The sequence below is a fragment of the Rattus norvegicus genome, chromosome 11 (genome assembly GCF_021556685.1).
Source record: "Rattus norvegicus strain SHRSP/BbbUtx chromosome 11, alternate assembly SHRSP_T2T, whole genome shotgun sequence".
Taxonomy (NCBI): Eukaryota; Metazoa; Chordata; class Mammalia; order Rodentia; family Muridae; genus Rattus; species Rattus norvegicus.
The window spans coordinates 77,908,124-77,930,061 of record NC_141544.1 but is presented as its reverse complement, the minus strand read 5'-3'; the positions used below and the strand labels follow the sequence as shown (position 1 = coordinate 77,930,061).

Genomic DNA, 21,938 nt, shown 5'->3' with positions numbered 1-21,938 from the left:
TGAGAGGTGTAGGGGGCAGGGCAGAACTATGCTGCTCTATGTGTTACGTGTCGTCATAAGTTACCAGCCTTGCCATTTTCCCCCTGTGGATTATTAGTGCCAATTGTGTCTCCTTTCTCTCTTTGGCTGCCTGCCCTGGGGTAGGTCTCTACTCCATAGCTCAGGAAAAGACAGATTCATTTCAAATAGATTTTTTCCTATGTTTAAAAACGGGTGGCTTTTGATTTAATAATGCACTCTAAGACCATATAGTTTTGTTCATAAGCACTTTTGTGTGGGTCATCTACTGGGCATAGACAGCAATGTCCTCACCCCAAGAAAAGTGTCTCTCCCTCAGTAGCCATCTTCAGCTGGGGATTGGAGTAGCCCTTCCTTCCTATTTTCTGCTGGAACTTTTTAACTCTCTTGATCTTATGGTCGTCTTGCGCAGATAACCAGAGCTTCTGGGAGTTCACATGTGAAACAGACACGTCCTGTCAGGGGCTGGTGGTCACAGAGCTCCCCCCATCCTCTGGCTCTTAAATTCTTTCTACCCCTCTTCTCTCCAGTAGTGTTTGCTGAGCCTCTGGGATTGGGGTTGTGGACATAGCGGTTCCACCTATGTGTGTTCAAAGTTGAGAGACAGATGGGAGGCGTTTTGGGGGGACTGGAGGGAAGGAATTGATACATTTGCATGCATGTTTGAAATTAAAAACAAGCTAAAGAAGTATATTTGCCAATGATTATACATGACTAAGACAGTGAAGAGAATGAGAGGTCGGAAACGGATGCTGGCTGTTTTGTCACTGCGTTCATTGGTGAGTGAAGTAGTGACAAGGTCATTTCTTAGCGGGCGATGCCGTCTGCCTGCCGCCTTTACATTTGTTCTTCCTCAGCTGTATCCCCTTCTCATACATCCCCTGACTATAATGAAACCTAATCAGTTATCACTTAAGACTTTCTTTCTTATGGTTTCAATATCATTGACTCTCTTTTCAGGAGCTAGGAGTTTCCACACAGTTTCAGAGCAGGGTCAAAAGAGAAGTAGCACCTGTCCTTGGTTTTGATGGGTTTTTCAGTTTTACCTACTCACTTTCAAAGGGCTGAGTCCAAAGGTTTGGGGACAAGGAAGATGTCTCAGTTAAGCTGCTACCGAATATTTGTTTCTAGAGCATTTCTCTCCCAGATCATAAAAGCTAAGCTTGCTATTCTAACTGGCAGTGCTAAGGCCTAAGACTTAAGGACAGTTGGGGCGTGGCTTATGATAGAAGCAGGAAGTGAAGGAGGCAACGTGTAAACAAGGAAGGATCAAGCTGAAGCAGTATTATCCACCAAAGCTATTTGAGTCACCCAAAACCAGAGCTGGCTACTTGTAGTTGCCTCAGGAGCAAGAGTTAGGAGATATAACCTGAGATCTTACATCAGTGACTTCAGCCTGTGCTGCTGGGCATGAATCTGACCTCTCTCATTAGCAGCTGTGTTGAGCTTGAGTCAATTACTTAGCTGTGTCTGTGCTTGGAGACCTTGCCTTAAAATGAGGAATTATGACAAGATCTAATGCAGTAAGTTATTGGGGTCTTTAAATGAATTGCTACTTGTAAAGTGCTCAGAACAGGACTTGAACTAAACACACACACACACACACACACACACACAGACATATACACAAAGGCACACACATGCACACATGCATACACACAGGCAAACATGCATGCACACACACACATATACACGATACACAAACACCATACACACACACACAGAGAGAGAGAGAGAGAGAGAGAGAGAGAGAGAGAGAGGAGCATGCATGCCCACAAATGCGTACACACACACAGAGGCACATACACAGAGAGACATATTCACAACGGCACACACATGCATACACACAGGCAAATGTGCATGCAGACACACACAGACATGCATACACACACATTGAGACACATATAGATACACAGACATACACACACACACACACACACACACACACACACACATTATCTTTATCTCCCTCACCTCTGATATTTATGTGTGTGCACATTGCCTTTCCATCTCCCCAGGAGCTGAGGAATGAAAGCTGTCATTGTCACCTGTACACATCACACTGGTGACCTCAGAAAGCCTTGGGTGCTAAGCAGAAAACACAAATCACAAAAGGCCCATCTCTATCTGCTGAGACCTGAGGGAATATCTCTTCACAACACTCACCTCCTCCTCCTCACCCTGCCAGGGCTGGGGACAGAGGCCAAGGGACCTGTTGTGCAACTATTACGGAGGAGGAGGTTTTGTGGCCGAGCTGGTTAGTCAGAGGCCAGGGGGACAGGGATGGCCTGCAGCTGCTGCAGGCGCTCCACAAGCTCGCCTACCCTGTCTGCTAGTCACCAAGACTCAGAGGGCTTCCCTATCAGCGCTGAGGTGGAGAAAATGAGTACAGGAAAGCGTGGGCCAGCAGAAACAAAATGGCATTCCATTGCAGGACCTCCAGCCACTTGCTTATAGGTGCATCCCGGATTGCAGTGAGCCAGGAAGGGCTGGATTCTGGAAGGCCTCACACTTCTAAACTTTAGGGAGCTTGTAAGGAAAAGACTACCCACAATTCAAATGCAAAATGTCACCCAGCAGGAGACTTCGATGGGCGGGGAAGGAGAGGCAATCAAATTAATTGTTGTTTTCTTATCCAAATCATACCAAGTCATAAGATATGTGATGCAGTTCTGGGACCCTCCTGCGGTCTTTAGGGGTTAGAAAGGGGGAGCCTTGCAAGCGGGAACACTGAAGCATGAGTTAAGTTAGCTTTAGAGTAAATTGGCTGGCATGATTATCTGGAGGTCCAGAGTCACAAAGCATGACCAGTACGGACTAGGGCACAAGCTAAGGAAGAAGGTTGTGGGTGGTGAACCAGTACTACAAGAAGAAGTTTTTGGAAGCTGTTTCCTAAGGGCTTGAGAATATTGAAAATGGGGACTGAAAAGACCAGATGTGTATGTGTGGAGTAGAGTCAGAGGCTTTACTGTCGTGGCCTTCTTTACTCCTCTAGGAGTCCTGGACAGGACACTCCACCTTGCACTGTGCGTCAAGATCCTGGGGGTTTGGTTGCTGGGGAGGAAGATGCCCAGACTGGAGACATCTGGTCATGGTCTTGAGCCTTGCCTACTCTCTAGGAAAGTTACTTGCCATGGAGTCTTAGGCAACTCTAGTCAAACGTGAGCAAACCATGCCAACAACTCTCAGGCCTGGGCTTGCAGTGGTCTGACTCGCTGGAAGACAGCAGAAGAACTCTAGGACTTTACACAGAAAAGGGTTCTTACCTGAGAGCAGATAGGCCAACACCGAGAAAAGGATTCCCAAGTACATGGTGCTGGAGTTGAAAAAGACAAGATAAAACCTAGTTAGAAAGTGAGACTGAAAACAATTGTTCACTGAAACATGACTTAGAAAGAATATTAAAATTCATGTAGGTTCTCATGTTCACTGAAGTCATTTCCCCCTTTTAGCTCCACACACAGGCCATATTTCCCAGCCTCCTTTGCAGTGAGGCAGGCCATGTTACTGAGGGCAGAAAAGATGGCTGCTGCTTCTAAACATAGTAACAGAGGTCTCCTCTCTCCTCCCTCTCCCCTCCTCCGTCCTCCCTCTCCCCTCCTCCCTCCTCCCTCTCCCCTCCTCCCTTCTCCCTCTCCCCTCCTCCCTCCTCCCTCCTCCCTCCTCCATCCTCCCTCCTCCCTCCTCCCTCCTTTTCCTTCCCAGGCTCAGGGAATCCTAAGGAAAAGACCAAGGACCAATACGATGCCCAAGTCTCACAAAGGCAGAGGCTTAGTTTTCAGACTGAAGCAGCATAAAGCTCTCCAACCCTCTGCACCCTTCCCGCAGCTGATCAGGACTAACATTAGCCAGATGTACTTGATGTTAGGTGACGAGGCTGTGGAACATTCTGCTGTAGGGCAAGCATTAATTACTTTTTTCAACCAATGCAGGGAATACAAGAGTGCACTGAGACACTTGAGTAAAACCAAACTTTCTTTGATTTTCCTGTGGTCTTCAAAGTTTAGCATACATGGAAGTCACCGGGACAGTGACACTTCGTTATGCATTTTTGACAGTGTTTTGAATTGAACCCAGGGCCTTGTGTTTGCCAGACAAGTGCCCCGCCAACTGAATGAATTTCTCAGCTCCCTCACTGTAATTTTTTTTAAAGCTGTGACAAAATACATACAATGTTTACTAGTCTGCTCATTTTCAGACATGCAGTAGCATATAAAAGAAATTTGCATCGTGTAACCATCAACGTCGCTGTATCCCAAAGTCTCGCGTCATTTTGCGAGATGGAAACTCTAGACTCTGTAAACAGTGCTCCGTCCTCCTTCTTCCCTCCTGCCTTTGTCTCAGAAACCACTTCCTGTCTCCACGGACCTGACGTAGATGTAAGTGGAATCATACAGTATTTAGCTTCCTGTGGTGGGTTTGCTTCACTTGTCACGGTGCCTTAGGGGCCCATCCATATTGCAGCCCCTGCTGGAATTTCCACACTTCTGACGATGCTCACACCGGGTTCAGTGTCTGCAGCCATGTGCAGATGGCTGCCTGAATTAAGTACATCCTTCAGTGCTGTGAAGGATGCTGCTGCGAACAGGAGCATTCAGATTTCTCCCCGGTTTTCTGCTTTCACTTCTTTTAGATACAAACTGAGAAGTGGGAAAGTGGGTCATACGGAGATTCTATTTTAAACCCTCTGAGGAACCACTCTCCTACAGTCCCCCACATTCCCATCAAAGGCGCCCAGTAACTGATTCCTCCATATCCTTGGCGGACATTTTTCTGACTTGTTCTTCCAAGTCTAATAAGCCACGCGTGTTTGGTGGTTTCCACTGCTATTTCAAAAACAAATTTCTCTTATGAATCGGAGTATCCCGCCAAATGATTAAGATGTTCGTATTTCTTACGCCACGCGTTCATCACGCAGCCCTCCCCCAACCCCCTCCCCGAATCCTGTTTTGAGTCTGACTTTCTCTTGTTAAGCTGTGGAAGCTTCCCCCCCACACACACACATAGAATATTAGCAGTGATAATGTTACAGGTAAGTTCGGCTGCCAAAATATTCGATGTTCGATGTACTAATGTCTGGTTCCCCGTAGTTTTTTTCTCCCTCTCTCCCGGTAACTGTAATGGATGTTAGGGTTTAGCATTGCCGGTTGAGCTGTAGCCAACACGGCATGACCGTGGAGCCTGGGGACCCCTTGCCCATATCTTCATATTAAGTCACTCACACTATCCTATTTATCATGGATTTGAAGGCTGGGGCCTCTTTATGTCTGAATTCCTACCTAAATATAGGAGTCTGTATAATACCTGAAAAGTCAGCACGCTAAATCTAATCAAAGAACTTTTCCCCACCTGACGTGTCAAACACACAGGGTCACAGAATCAAATGATCCTATGCTATAAACTTAACTTGATTAGTTTAACTCAGATGGAACCATTATGGCGGGGGTGGGGGGGCGTCTCAATCTGTGCGTCGTGACAAATGACCTTTTCACAGGGCTGCCTAAGACCATCAGAAATATCAGATATTTTTACATTGCATTTTATCACAGTGCCAAAATTGCAGTTATGAATTAGTAATGAAAATAATTTTATGGTTGGGGGTCCCTACAGCATGAGGAACTGTCTTAAGAGGTCATGGCATTAGGAAGGTTGAGATCCACCGAATAATAGCTTTCTGAAATCTAGAACAAATGGTCCCTGTAACTCCCTGGGTGGGGCAAAGCTCTGGCCCTGCCCAGGAAGTCCGTGCTATTGCAAACTTCTCCATTTGGAAACTTGTCTTTCCCTAATTAAAAACAGCAGTCTCTTTCACATCTTTGCATTGACTGTTACCAGCTTTGTGAGTGGGTTTTTTTGTTTGTTTGTTTGTTTGTTTGTTTGGTGTTATTTTGTTTGTTTTTTGTTTTGGGTTTTTTTGTTTATTTGTTGTTTTTTGTTGTTTTTTGTTTGTTTTTTGCAGGATGAGGATTTGAGAACAGGTTTTGCTCTGTAGTGCAGGATTGCCTCAAATGCATGATTCCCCTGCCTCAACCTCCAAGTAAAGGGTTTATACACTAGCACAACCACACCCAGCTCAGTACTGGTTTTATTCTCTGAAATTACCTACAGTAAGCATACCAGGCTTCAGCAAAAGCCATGTAGGGGTTTGAGGATGGCAATCTTCTACACCTCACACCCTGGACTTGCCAGACCGTTCCAGTTCTCCAGAGAAACATCACTGTTGCTCACAAGGAGACTGCACACCAGCCTGGCAGACACTGCAGACACCTCTGGTGTCCATTCCTAACACATGGGCACAACCTTCCTTTAGAAAGGGTGAGTGTGTGTGTATGTGTGGTCTATGTGTGTGTGTATGTGTGTGGTCTGTGTGTATGTGTGGTCTGTGTGTGTGTGTGTTTGTGTGTGGTCTGTGTGTATGTGTGGTCTGTGTGGTATGTGTGTGTGTGTGTGTGTGGTCTGTGTGGTCTGTGTGTGTGTGTGTGTGTGTGTGTGTGGTCTGTGTGTGTGTGTGTGTGGTCTATGTGTGTGTATGTGTGTGGTCTGTGTGTATGTGTGGTCTGTGTGGTATGTGTGTGTGTGGTCTCTGTGTGTGTGTGTATGTGTGTGGTCTATGTGTGTGTGTGTGTGTGGTCTGTGTGTATGTGTGGTCTGTGTGGTATGTGTGTGTGTGTGGTCTCTGTGTGTGTGTGTATGTGTGTGGTCTATGTGTGTGTGTGTGTGTGGTCTGTGTGGTCTGTGTGTGTGTGTGTGTGTGGTCTCTGTGTGTGTGTGTATGTGTGTGGTCTATGTGTGTGTATGTGTGTGGTCTGTGTGTATGTGTGGTCTGTGTGGTATGTGTGTGTGTGTGGTCTCTGTGTGTGTGTGTATGTGTGTGGTCTATGTGTGTGTGTGTGTGTGGTCTGTGTGGTCTGTGTGGTATGTGTGTGTGTGTGGTCTCTGTGTGTGTGTGTATGTGTGTGGTCTATGTGTGTGTATGTGTGTGGTCTGTGTGTATGTGTGGTCTGTGTGGTATGTGTGTGTGTGTGGTCTCTGTGTGTGTGTGTATGTGTGTGGTCTATGTGTGTGTGTGTGTGTGGTCTGTGTGGTCTGTGTGTGTGTGTGTGTGTGTGTGTGTGTGGTCTGTGTGTGTGTGTGTGTGGTTTGTGTGTACTTTAGGAAGCCAGTCTTTCCACTCTAGTTGGCTCAGAACAGAGATATTACTTCCCCAGGAAAGAACTGTCCCCCAAACTTCAAACATAGGCAAGGCTTTTACCAGGTGGCACAAGAAATGGAAACTCTTACTATCAGAGGAAGCATTCAGAGGCAATGGGAGAGGAAAGAACCTAAGAATTTATCGGGCGACCGGGGGGGATTCTCTGACAGATTTCTGTCACTAGAAGCAGAATCAGACCTAAGAGGTGGATAGGCTAGTGAAAAGCCTAAAAAAAAAAAAAAAAAAAAAAAAAAAAAAAAAAAAAATACCGTTCACACAAGAAGAGTTACAGTCTAGAAACCAAAGTGCCCAAGAATACCATCTTCACTGACTTTATATACCTAGCTACAAAGCATGAGTAAGAGTGGTGGGATTAATGACCAAGTACCCTGTTTTTTTTTTTTTCCCGTGACTAGATGAGACTGTTCACCCCCATGACACGGATGAAGAACCCATTTCAAAGGCTGAAGATATGTTTGAGGCCATGAACCTAGCAGCGAAAGAGCTGAGACACAATGTGGTCCCTTTAAAAGTGCCAACCGGAATCAGCAGCACGTGGGTAGCAAGCAAAAAGATTCTGAATCTTCCCACTGGCGGGATAAGAGGGGATAGCACACTACTAGAACATAACCTAAAATCACTACGGAACCCTTGGCAGACCCTGTGACAGGGTAGAACCGGGTCAAAGCCTCCATTTGCATCATGGGAGGTTTTGTCCTAATAGGCAAATCATTCCACAGATGCTTCGGGAGCTCCTACTGTGTGCCAGGTAGAGAACGCTCCCCACCCCTCACAGGCAACAGGCTCTAGCACAGGCACCGGGATCTAGTTGAGGCAGAAGAGGTGACACAGGACCATGCTGTTCTGAAAGAGGAAGTGGGGGAAGGATTCCCTGAGAGAAATCAGGAAGCCAGCAGTGGAAAAGACTTTGTCCTGAACGTAGTAGCAGTAACCAGGTGCTAGAGAAATGCTGCTAAGAGGGGTATTGTCTCGGCAAGGTTCACACCGTCGTCTTTTTTTTTTTTTTTTTTTTTTTTTTGGTTCTTTTTTTTTCCGGAGTTGGGGACCGAACCCAGGGCCTTGCGCTTCCTAGGTAAGCGCTCTACCACTGAGCTAAATCCCCAGCCCCCATTCACACCGTCTTAAAGGCAAATATTTACTGACTATTTTCAGCATTAAAGGTTTAGGGAGATATAAAGATACATAGGCCTGGATCCTTCACATAGCATTCAAAAGAAAGGTAGTGTGCAGGATTAAGTCAAGCTGAAAAACATTGCAGAGAGTGGTAGCGTTCAGCTCCTCCTAGAGTGTATGGGCGTTCACGCTACAAGCGAAACAGCAGATAACACAGCCACTAGAGGAAGGACCAGGTCTTTCAGCGCAAGCGCACTAGGGCCACTGTTCTCTGCCCGTGTACACTTATGGCCGAACAAGCCGACTCTGGGTGGATCCATCTGCTGGCTGGGGGACGCAGATCCCACGAACACTCATTGCTGGAGCCTCTGTTTGCCTCTACTGTCATAACGTACTAGAGTTCTTCAGAGTCTCAAAGCTAAAGCAACGCGCTAACAGTGGCTAGTGTTGTCGTTGAGCCTCCCGGAGGAATAGGGTGGAGTTATTCCCTTTCATTTGAAGTTTGCGAACTGCAAAGGATGGACATTGTTTGGGGTCCCGTGCTTTTGACCGTTAACAAGGCTCTGGCACAGTGAGGTGTTTGAGAACAGTGCGGAATCACTGCCGTCAAGACTGGGTGGTTCTGTGTTCATTCGCGCCTCAGCAAACGTTCATTGAGGCGGACACTGTGCTCAGCGCTGGGGACAGGGTGATGAGCAAAGTCAGAAATGGCAAATGGCCTGTCGTAGAGCAGTTGCTTGGTTTGGAAAAGGAGCAAGATAATCGTCAATTAAACATAAACAAATATAAAAATTTTACTAGGAAAGATGTTCGTGGCACTGAAGAAAGTTTTCATATGACTCGTCTAAAGTGCTATTTTAGTATTCAGTATTGCCACCTGCATTCTAATACCCTCCCACAAAGAGGTGGGGTCTAACCTTTTCTCCTGACTCCAAGGTTGACCCATAATTGACTTGTTTGGACTGGTTCTCTGTGATAACAAGGAACTGTTTGACCAGAGTGAGTGGATAGCATTTCATTCATTTATCTAGCAGATGCAGTTGGAAAGCTTTTTGAACCAGAGAATCCCCCTGAGGCCTAATTCTGACCCCAGAACTGTATGAGGGAAATAGTCCAGCAGTACCTCTAGGAAAGTTTGTAATGAACATCTAAAGAAAATAAATCCAGAGGTACTAACTAGGCGAAGAGCTGGCAGGGGTGGCAAGCTAGAAAGGGCTCTGATCCAAAGCAATATCACATGCAAAGGCACTGGGGCAGGGGGAAGATCCAAGAGTGTGTGTGGTCCAAGTGCAGGCGGGTGGTAGGCAAGGCAGGAGAGCTCAGCTTGGGACAGAACACACTTGCCTTGTGTGTTTGCTAAAGATTTTGTTCTTTAACATGACTAAAGAAACTATACCCGAGTGACATAATCAAAATTTACATCAAGCAAGATGCTTTTTTTTGTTTTAACAAATGAGTAGCCAAGAAGCCAGAAAGACTCAAGAAGCCTGTCTCACTACAATTGTTCAAGTGAAAGTGATGACTGTTCTGTCTGAGATGGTTAAAAGAAAAATGTGGAAGAGGATTGACCAAGAGATAGGACTACAATCAATGGATGGGATATGCTGATGGGTTAACATCATAATGACCAAGAGTTAGTTCATTTGCACCCTGGTTTTTCTTTTATTGCTGTGATAAAAGGCACAAGCAAAAGCAACTTAGAGAGGAAAGGGTTCATTTGGCTTACACATCACAATCACAGGCTGTCATTAAAGGAAGTAAGGGCAGAAACAGGAACCGAGGCAAACCTGAGGCAGGGCCATGGGAGGACACTGCTTCCTGGCTTGTTCCTCAGGCTCACATTTCTTACTCGCCAGCACAACCTCCCACAATTGGCCGGACCCTTCCACATTAGTCATTAGTCTAGAAAGTGCTCCCTCGGGGGGGGGGGGGGGATTTAGCTCAGTGGTAGAGCGCTTGCCTAGCAAGCTCAAGGCCCTGGGTTCGGTCCCCAGCTCCGACAAAAAAGAAAAAAAAAGTGCTCCCACAGACTTGTGCAGATGCCCATTAATTCGATGGACCTATTTTCTCAATTGAGAGACCCTCTTCCCAGATGACCCAGTTGGTGTCAAGTTGACCAAAAGCTAACAAGCAGTCTGGGTGCTATGGGACTCTCTATTTTCTTTTGTTTTATTTTCACACATTTATTAAAACTGTGAATGACAGCAATATTCATTCATTTCAAATATGCAAATGACACAAAAATTAACCAAATGTCAGCCAACCGGATAATCATGAAACCCTAGAAGAGAGAGACAGGAGTCCCTGTAAGGGTCAGCTTGATGATCCAAACTTGGGCTTTAAGACTGTGTAAGTGGAGTGACAGGAGCTAGAGAAATGCCTTATGCACGAGGAACTATGCCATGCTAGTGTGACCTAATAACCATCAACATTAATTTGATCCTTTTCATTGGAGACAGAGGATGATGGAGATGGCACTCAGGGCCTGAGGCATAGTAGTCAAGTGTCCCACCACTGAGCCACACCCCAAGCCACATTAATCCTGTCTTAACTAGCATCTGCCCACTGTCATCGGTGATAATCAGACCACATCACCGTGGCATCTCATGAAGCAAGGCGAGGGTCATACTTGAGTAACAATGACAGAAGTGGCGATTATCAAGTGAAAGGGCAGCACGATTCACCAGGGGATCCTGGGAAAATGTCAAATGAGGAACAATTAAAAGACCCAGGTAAACGAACCTGAAAGAGAGAGGGCTGTAGATCTGTGTGATGGCCAAGGGCAAATAGTGAGGGGCCCTCCAGGAGAAAGGGAGGTACACTGTGGTTGGAAGGCAAGCACTTCCAGTAGCTAGAAGTCACAGGGAGCCAGATTTCAGCTCTAGGGGAAGAACTTTTAATAGCCACAATCTGAGTCTGGACTTTCTTCTGAGGTATGTGTACCCCATCAGCAGAGCAGCTCAAGTAAAACATAGGCTGATGATATAGAATAGACATTTTAAGGGGATTCTTGAATTGTTGTGCAGTTGAGCTCTACAACCTTAAAATCCCACGACCAAGCATCTCATCACATTCATGGGAAATACGAAAATAAAAGATGGCCCCTGGCATCCCGTCTCCCTCTATCCCACCGGAGCCCTTTCCTTTCAGTTTAACACAGTGGGCAATACAGTGTCCTCTGAGGATGTCCCCAAGTACAGAGAGCCATGAGCTAACTACCAGTGATCTTCCAGAAGACAAGAGCAAGCACTCCTACCTATAGCCCCCCTGCACCCCACCCCTAACAAGAGACAGTGGTGGTTTTAGAACTGGGCCGGGAGAGTGGCTGGTCTCAGAGACAGGCAACTGAGTGGCTGCTGGAGCCAATTTCTATTAGGGTGGATGAAACTCTCCCTACATAGTGTTGACTCTGGCCACTCATTCTGAGACCTTAGCCCATGAAGGTTTCAGGCTGGGCCACAGCACTGTTTAAGAATTCTCCTCTGAATCTCCTCCTATACCATCAACAACTGTTAATGTCCAGGAACTTGATGTGGCTGGCACCTGCTTTGTCTGTGAAAGGCTTTGCAAGCTCCCAATAACCCTTTCCTGCAAGACATTCTGTGTCCCGGTCCTCACTCTAGACATCCTACACATCTACCTAACATAAATCGAAGAAGCTCGGACAACAAGCCACTTTTATATGCCGATGGCTTCACACAACTAAACATTACAATTACAGTCTTGATGCACACACACACACACACACACACACACACACACACACGTGCGCATGCAAGTAATCCTGAGTTCGATGATCAATGTATATTTTTTTATTGGTATAATATTCTTTGAGAATTTTTTTTCTCAAATTGTTCTTTCTGCAGTGCTGGGGCTGGACCCTAGGGGCTTGTACAGCAAGCTATCAATGGGCAACACCTCGGCTCAATGTCTCATTGTTAATCGATATTGGTTGTACATGTTTTTACAATGTATACATCATAAATACAATGTGATATTTTTAAACAGTGATACAAGAAGTGATGGTCAGATCCCGATAAGTGGTATAAACTTCCCTTCGAATCTTTGTAATTTCTTCACCTTGGGAACATTTATGTTTAATGCTAGTCTACTGTTTTCATAAGGTTCTGAGATATAAACATATAGAATTACTTTAGAATATTTTTTTTTAATTATTGTTTTCTATTTGGGTGGTTTGCCTGCACGTAAGTCTGTGCAACACATGTATGCAGCACCGTGGAAAGCCAGAAGAGGGCATCAGATTCCCCAAAACTGACTGTAGTTACAGGCAGTTGTTAGCCACTAGGTACTAGGAATGGAACCAGGGTCCTCTAGAAGAGCAGACACTGCTCTTAATCCCTGAACCCCATAATTAATCTTTTCAGCCTCTAGAAAAACCTTTAAGGATATTTGGAAATGAATGGGTGACCAAATCCTTCATAGCAAGTGTATGTATGTATGTATGTATGTATGTGTATGTATTTGGTTATTTGGTTATTTGGTTATTTATTTATTTATTTATTTATTTATTTATTTATTTATTTAGCTGACTGGATTTGGGGAGAGACTAGTTGAATAACGGGAAATCCGATTCTGTAAATAGCACAGGGGAGCTTATCAAGGCTGGAAAGTCAGATAAGGAATTCGCATCTGGTTCAATAAATTGGAAGTTTGGGGTTAATGTCTCAGAAGGGAAAGACAAACAGACAACAGCCACAAAAACCAATGCAGAAAAGCGTACGATGATAACCCATCCATGACCTGGCAAGAGTGAGCGCTGCTTTCAGGATGACCCATGAGGCCAGTACTAAAAGGCTTAGGAACCCAAATGAGGAGGGAAGGAAACCGGAGGAGGAGGAGTGGGGGCCTTTGGGAGGAGCTGAGGACACAGGGTGCTCACCGAGACTCAAACACTTCCTGGTGTCTGGCAGGCCCCGGAGATGGAGACAGTTGGCTTTGGCCAATTGTCACTCAATCTGAGGTCTGCTTCCTCTAGCCCCACCCCACCCCAACCCCAGCCGCGTCTCCTACCCTAGGCTAAGTCATCCCTGGCATTCTCATATCCCGTTGGAGCAAATCCCCTTTGGTCTCTCTTGCCTACATTCTGTTTTCTTTTCTTTAGCCATTGTTTTCTGCACTCCTTTGGGAGCAGAGTACGCCCACACATTAGGAGCATTAGCGGATTCACGAGTAGCAAAAGGTTATGCTTTCACTCCCTTCTGAGATAACTAAACTACTAAAATGTAGGTGGCTTCCCCTCCCTGACCTGGCAGGAACATAGCAACATCATTTAGCTTTCCTGGCCCCTAACGGTAGACTTAGGTTGTAAGACAGATACTCAGTTCTCTTAGCAGTATCTATAATCAGGCTTGTTTGAGTGGAAGATTATTCCCCTTTTAAAGTATTAATGGTTTTTCAAAGCCAGTTTTCCCTTTTTACCAAAAAGTACCCAAAGGTGAACTCATGACACAGGTATCTCCCTAGATCTCTGCCCTGCCACTCAAGAACTCTACCTGCTGGGAAGAAGAGCCACAAGATTCACCCAAAGGAAAGTGCTTATCCTGGGACCCAGGGGAGCCCCCTTTCTCTCTGTCTCAGAACTAAAACCATGGTCACACAGAAAAACGGACGTTATCAGGGCATAATCTGTGGAACAGCCCCTTCTCTCTTTCCCGTGCACCATGATGATCTCCAGTTTTGGGAGTCCCTATTACTCATCCCTTGGACCAAGGCCACTTTTGAAAGCCCCCATAAGATGCATGTGCTGTGTGGAAGAGAAAAACAAAAGAATCCGCTGTTAGCTCTGGGGAATTATCTTCACGTTAATGTATCTAAACAGAGCGTGAGACTCAGAAGGGAATCCTATGGTGTGACAGATAAGGACCGGAAGGGACACTCGGAGTGATTCGGGTCTTAAGACCTTGGCAGGGAGATATGATGCACTCCAAGCATACTTTGTCTTCCTCTTCTCGTGTTGAAATGGCATCTCTTTCCCAGCCTCATTCTAAGGGTACCCAACATGCCATTCAGAAACAAAGAGAGCCGAGAGAAGGTCATGGGTCTGCTTGAAAGGCTGTGGTCCTAGCCTTCTTCTCACTTCCCCTAATACTCTCCCTGGCCCAGTGTGACTGGCCAACACTTGCCGGGGTTGTGGAAGTCTTTCTGGGAGCCTCCCATCTCCTGCAGGCCTGCATCAGACATTTTTCATACTCCTGTGTGTTTTCAGTTGCAATTTTGCCCCAGAGATCCCTCCCCTTAACTCCCACTTCCACCTCATCTTGAAACTGGGTGGCCTCAGAGCTTCTGATTCTTCTATTGAAGAGTCTGGTGTATTTTAATAGTTTACCTTTCACGATTTTCCCCTCTCCCCATCTATCCCCATCAAATTCACATGATAAAAGATCCTCTTCTCCACCCAGGGGTGATAACAGAAGCAGAATCAGTAGACACAGTTTCAGTCAGTAGCCACCCAGAACCATGTCTTCCTTACCCAAGGGCCGCGTCCCTGTCATTAATATTATCTTCCCCATTAGAAGCTGCAGGAATATAATTTTCCTGCATGCCTTTGATATATGCCCTTCTACCTAGGACATATTAAGAAGCCAGCAAACATATGCTAAGTGCATAAATGAGCTGATATTCCATACAGATTTCACTTGAGCCTTATCGAGTCCCACCCACAGTGTGTGCAGCAGACACAGCAGCAGCAGCAGCAGCAGCAGCAGCAGCAGCAGCAGCAGCAGCAGCAGCAGCGGCAGACGCAGCACGGAGCCACCAGATCTGAGCATGGACATGGGCACATACTCATTTTAGTCCTGAGATCAAAGGTCCATCTAAGGAGAACAGGCCAACTCCTTAATTATGATAATTTGAGGAGTGGGAAGTTCCCTTGGCTAAAAGTTGTTTTTCGCCTCTCTCTCCAGAAGCTTACATTGCTATTAATGGAAGCAATATTTTGAGCCTATTTGCAAATGCAAATGTGTACACAGCATGAGGAACACATCAGACCACGGCCTGCGCTCCTTTTGACCTAAGAGCATTCCCCCCTCCCCCAAATGAGTTGTTCATAATGTTGAGATGAGGCAGTTGGATGGGAAGGAAGACGAGAAAGAATTTCTGGACCTGTCACGGAAAAGTCACACAGGCAATCAGAGGCCACTACAGAGAGAGCTGCGAGAATTTTCCTCTTCCACAGTGCCCCGGTATAGAAGCTCCGGGATTGCCAGTGTCCACCAAAACCTTTTTTCTGTAGCAGAACTGCTGGAAACTCCCAGCACCCCAAAACCAAGAGCAGCTCCCAAGTATTTGGTAAGTGACAGCTTCTATTTCCTGCCTGTCCTGTCTCTTGGCTCCATGACAGCACATAGCTGGATGGTGGACACTCATTTCTGTAATGCCCCACATCCGATGTAAACGGTCAGAAACTCAAGGGGTGATCAGCAGAAGGTTTAAGTGTGTGCCCTCTGCCCTCTCCCCCACCTCCCTCTCCAGCTGACTGCCCACCTCTGAACATCTGCCCCAGCTGCAGCTCCTGTCTCCCGTGCTCACCAGGTTACACATGTCTTGACGACATACATGTCACCAGTGCCTCTCCACCGCAGCGCTCAGGGACCCCACACACAAGCACAGTAGCATTCCCGAAGATCACAGGAACTTGAAGGAAAAAGGTGGAAGGTAAAAAATAGAAGAAGAAGAAGAAGAAAAAGTAAAAGGAGCCTTGTCCGCTCCCCAGGCCTCCTAGGCGTCCTTATACAGAGAAAAAATCTGAGGACTGAAGAACTCAGATACAGAAAGGGGAACTGAATAGAGAGACTGACACCACAGACAGGGGTTGTGTCGTGCTTGGTTCCAGATAACTTCTGCTGGTAGGTGGGCATTTCCACTGACGAGAATGACTAGAAGTGTGCCCTTGGTCAGGCAGCCAGTGTAAAGCCCTGAGGAAAACCCCAAAGACAGCCCCTTCCACAAACACAACAGACACATCTATGCACCAAGAGTCCCAGGAGTAAACTCTGTGGCTAACCCTTATGCTCTGTGCAGCATCTCACACCCAACCAGAGAGCAGAGGAGTCCTCTGTGAAAGAACTTTCCATAGATCCTTCTAGAAGCCAGTTTGCACTACAGATCATACTCACCTAATCCTAACTGTCCCGTAGAATGCTTCTATTACTTCCGTGTACCCTGCCTAGGCAAGAGGAGGGGAGGGGTTCTTCTGAGCGAGGAGGGACGGTCACATGCAGAAGTGTGAGGATGTGTGAGTGCAAAGTGTGCTCTCTGAATCTGGGTCTTCCATAGAGTTTACTCATCTGGGTATATGACTCCTTCTCAGGTACTTGGATCTTTCCCTGCCAGGCTCCGCCTCTCTAGCTAGCTGGGTTAGATGGGGCATTTCCATGTCTGTGAGGTGAACTCAAGACAGAGGTAGCCTCATAGAATGTACCTCACCAGCTTTCTTAGAGGCTAGCTCTGGCCCCCTGAAGGGCTGAACAAACTATCAAGGTTATTGTCTTCTGGTTGAAGAACACAGAGCAGGGGTTTGGGGTGGTGGTCCCCTGGTGGTCCTCCATGGAAGCCTGGCTTGACTGCTGGAGTCTGGACAAATCATTGGATATCCTGGAGTCTGACTTCTGGCCTGTGGAATGCAAGGCTATGAATCCCTTGCTGCATGGCCATGGAGCACAAAGGAGAGTTTGCAGCAAAGGAGTAAAACTTGCAGGTCCTTTACCTGGTACACTACAGGTTTAATTAGTCTTCCTTATTGTGCTCCCATTTCCTTCTGAGTATTTTCCAATCCTCTGACCTTTTCACAAAGGTCCTCATTCTGTGAACAGAGCTCATGGTGGTTCTTCCCAGACAGATCTGAAAAGCCAGTTACCTTCGTTTGGTCCAGGGCTGCTCCAACCCATGGGTTTCTGCTGGGTCAATGGGTCATCACGCCCCACCAGTGACTCTGCACCCTTATTTTAGGAACACCCTTTATCGGATGAGAGCTACTGGAATCAGGGGTGCCCCCTGTATTTTACAAACGTACTTTTTTTTTTGTTATTTATTTGAAAATGTCCCTGGTGGTTCCTTGGTTGGAGCATATTTTTTAAAAAAATTCATGCACTTATCACAGTATAGGGGAATTCTTTAAAATGTCACTTCGTTTTTAAGTGTTTTTTATTTCCACGAGCTCAAAAATCAAAATACAACAGGGGGCGCAGGGTGGGAGTAGAGAGTTGGCTCAGCGGTCAAGGGCATTTAGTGCTCTATTGGAAAACTGGAGTTTAGATCCTGGCACTCGTGTCAGACAAATGCTCACAAATGCTTACAACCTCAACTCCAAGGGATCTGACATTTCCTTCTATGATACATAAACACAGATATACAGACACAAACACACAGACACACGAGTGTGCCTGCACAGACACACACACACACACACACACACACACACACAAATAAAGTACATCTTTAAAATATATTAAAATACGAGGTAAATTACATTTAATATGCTTCTATCAAAATTTCCCCCCCTGGGGAGCAAACCCAGGCCCTTGCACATGCTAGACCAACACTTGTCATTCTAGAAAATGTAACCCCCGTTAAGAGAACCAGATGGAAACATCATTTTGAGAACACTCCCAAGTCTACTGCTACTCAGCCCCCAACGCATCCATGCGGATCATTTAGATACTCATTCTCGTCCTACTTCCTAGAATCACCAGAATATACTATTGGACTGTTCTAGGTTCGCTGAAAGCAGATATAAAATCCCTCAGTAGTTCTGCCTCTCAGCCAGTTACCAGAATTTTGGCCCAATCACACTCCCAACTGGTTATGGTCTTTAGGAGCCCAATCAACAGCCCCTTTCCACCCAGCACTCTCTCCCACAGTCAGTAACACATATTCTAGCAGGGGGAACTCGGCAGTGTAGAATCAGCATCATCTCTGATGAGCCAAAGTTCGTGTTATCTTAAAACAGTGGCAGGGGGTGGGCTTAATGTGATTGGGTTAGGTCTCTGCCTCCTCCCTGCTCTCGTCTCCGGGTCGGTGTTTAGGACCATCTCTCAGTCAATCAAAAGTCCCCTCTGACTCTCATCATGTCATCAGAGGTGAGGGCAAACAGGGTGCCACAGAGATGGTGGTTAACTGTGCCAGACACTGATAGGTTCCTTGTGCTTGGCGAGGAGAAAGCTATTGGAACCTTGGGAAGCTGCTTTCTACCCAGTCACTCCACTTCCTCAGAGATGTTCTCAGCTCAGGCCAAAGCTACAGTGAAAAGCAGGGGAGGGAGATGAAGCAGAGGTGGCATGGGCATGTTCAGGGAGCATGCCTTACTGAAGTCATACCCAATCATTGCCCAAGAGATGGCTTCTGGGGGTACCTACTTGAGACCTATATTCTGCATGACAGAGCCAGGAACCCGAAGACATTTAGAACACCCAAACAGATGTCTAGGTCCATTTCCCCACTTTAGCCACAAGCTTGCTACATGGTCCTCTGTAGCCTGTGTTGCAAGGCAGTCTCAAAGAATTCTTGATGGTGGTAGAAATGGTTTCAATACAGAACAAAGAGGTTCCCATAAATACTCATAACTGCATTATTTATTGTGATGTTTGTCGGTATTTGTTTTCTGAATATTCTTGATACAGAGATGTGTGCTGGGACATGGGGACATGAGAGATAAACACCCATTATAGGTGATTCCTGTAGGTGCCCCTGCATCTCTAGAATCTTTCCTCCCTTTGAACTGCAAGAGAAAGAGAAGACCAGGGAGACTTGTAGGACACCCAAGCACCCTCCCCTTTGTGTCCCACGGTAGTGACTTCCTAAGGGCTCGATGACTCACACCTAGAGAGGCGCTAACCTCAGCTCAGGTTGCAGTCTCAACAGATATTCCTACCCTCGGTGTATAAATAAGGTAGGGAGCTGCCAGACTCCTCAGACAAGGGTGGGTTCTGCTAGTGAAGGTTCTCATATCCCCATAGCAGCCAACACAAATGAAGATGCAAAGCCTTTCATCAGACACAGGTAAACTTCTTTGAAACAAGAAAAGGAATCCCTTGGGTGACCAGCAGAATGGAATCTACTGTCCTAGGGGCATGTGATATTTGTATATGCTTGGCCCTATACACGATTAGGAGGTGACACTATTAGGAGGTCTAGCCTCATTGAAGTAGGTGTGTCACTGAGAGTGGGCTTGGATACCCTCATTCTAGCTGCCTGGAAGTCAGTTTTTCCCTGTTTGCCTTCAGAACAAGATATAGAACTTCCAGCTCCTCCTGCACCATGCCTGCCTGGATACTGCCATGCTCCTACCTTGATGACAATGGACTGAACATCTGAACCTGTAAGCCAGCTCCAATTAACTGTTGTCCTTATAAGACTTGCCTTGGTCATGGTGTCCGTTCACATCAGTAAAACCGTATCTAACACAGGGCAGAATGCAGGTTCAGTAGTAGGATTACACTGAGTTAAAAGAAACATAGGAACTGGGTCTCCTATACTTTGGAGGTAAGAGGATATCAAATTGAAGGCCTGTCTGGGCTACAGAATGAGTCTAAGACCAACATAGTTGACAGAGTGAGACCATCTTCAAAGCAATCTGAAAATCAAGTTGAGAGTGTAGTGTACTAAGTAAATATTTTTACAAAATCTGTAAAATATTGTGTCTAATCCAAGTACCCCCCCGCCCATCCCCTGCACACACACTCACATACCTACCACACATACACTCACACACTGCATAAGGGAAGTGAGTGTTTCATGTGTGTTTATATTCCTGAACAGAGTTTAAACCCATGCAAGGTCAATGAAATGTATCTGTGAGCATAATTCCCGAACTGCTCTTCTTTTAAAAAGATTTATTTATTTTCTATGTGTGTTGATTGTTTTCCCTGAATGTATGTCTGAGTATCATGTGGGCAGTGCCTGCAGAAGCCAGAAGACGATGCAGGATCCCCTGGGACTGGAGTTTTAAAAGATGATTGTGAGCCACCAAGGTGCTGGAAATTGAGTCTGGGTCCTCTGGAAGAGCAGCCAGTACTCTTAAGTGCTAAGCCATCTCTCCAGCCCCGTCCCTTAATTGAGAATTAGTGCAGCCCAGAGCTGAGCATCTCTCTAGCTCTCAACCTTGTTAATAAATAATAAAAAAGATTAATAAATAATAAAAATAAAGTTCTAATAAATCAGAATAGCTGGCATCATCCCTAGGACCTAAGTCTGCCCTTTCAATGAACCTCTAATGGGTCCTTACTTCCCTCTGATCCTCTGGGACAATACATAAAGCATTCCCAGTGAATTTTCCTTTTATTGTTACTGTAAAACTATACATGCAGAAGCCTTCCTCCTTAAGGCAGACACACACACACTATTTAGAGGGAAAAATATAAGCCACATACTGGAAGAATAATATTTCCAAAGTACGTGATATGATGAAGAAGCCGTGATCCAAAATATGCAATGACATAAGATAAAATGACAACGGGCTGGAGAGATGGCTCAGTAGTTAAGAGCACTGGTTGACTCCAATTCCCAACAACCACTTGGTGGCTCACAACCATCTGGGATCTGATGCTGTCTTCTATAGTGCAGACATACATGCAATAGAGTGCTCATGTACATGAATAAATTTTGAAAATGTTTTTAAAATATAATGACAAGGAAACAAACATCCCAAGGTGAAAATGGGCAAAAGATCTGATTATGTATCTGGTCAAAGAAAGGACACAGGAAGAGAATAATACATGCAAAGAAGACCATTACCATGCCACCACAGAGCTCCCAGTCAAAATGATGACAAGAGAAATACCAGAGAATAGCAGAGAATGGCAACCATGTGGAGAAACAGGAGCACCCACTCATTCACGGTGGGAAAACATGATAGAAATGCTGGGACGACCACTTAGAAGTTCTTAAAAAACTGCACATTCCTTTGCTGTATGAGATGAAATCACGCTCCAGAGCACATTGCTTTTGTGGAGTTAAAAACACCCACATAAACACCTACTCACAACATTAATGCCGGATTTGTTTACAATTGCTTAAACGCTGGGAACAAGAGGACCCGAGTCTGATTCCCAACACTGGTGTTGGGCACTTCATAACTGTCCGTAGCTCCATCTTCAGGAGGCTCTGACTGTCCTCTGCTGGTACCGGCACTCACGTGCACATGCGCACACACACACAGTTACACGCATATAATTAAAAATTAAAATAAATCTTAAAATTAAAAAAGATGCTTAAATAGACTACTTCTTCAAAGAAGGCATTCAAGTGATAAACATGGAGGAAAAAACCTTCAATAGGTGTATGGATAATTTATACTTCGATGCAGTGATGTATGAATTATAATAAAATGATAAAATGATTAATACAATTAATGATAAAATTATTAATGATAAAAGGAAAGAAGCCACCAGGATATAAAATACACGAAAACTTAAATGCTTTCAACTTGAGTAGGGAAGCCAATCTGAACAGCCTACATACTATACAATTCCAATAGCATGATGTCCTGATAAAGGAGACACACAGAGACCGTAAAATGGGATTGAGAGTTGCCAGAACAATCATCAAGTGAGGACGAAGGTGGAGGGGCTAAGATGAT

General features: G+C 45.6%; 1 protein-coding gene across 3 annotated transcripts in view; it reads right to left on the bottom strand.

The window, feature by feature from the left end:
- Cd86 (CD86 molecule) overlaps positions 1-21,938 on the bottom strand; it is a 58,591-nt gene that overhangs the window by 20,822 nt on the left and 15,831 nt on the right. For 2 of the 3 annotated variants that reach the window (XM_087576827.1, XM_087576828.1), the window contains exon 2: positions 3,285-3,334. In XM_087576827.1, coding sequence (XP_087432953.1) covers positions 3,285-3,330 — 46 coding nt within the window. In that variant the 5' untranslated portion in view covers positions 3,331-3,334. Of the gene's footprint in view, positions 1-3,284; positions 3,335-15,892; positions 16,085-21,938 lie in introns of those variants that run through there. The other variant, NM_020081.3, reaches the window with a different exon arrangement.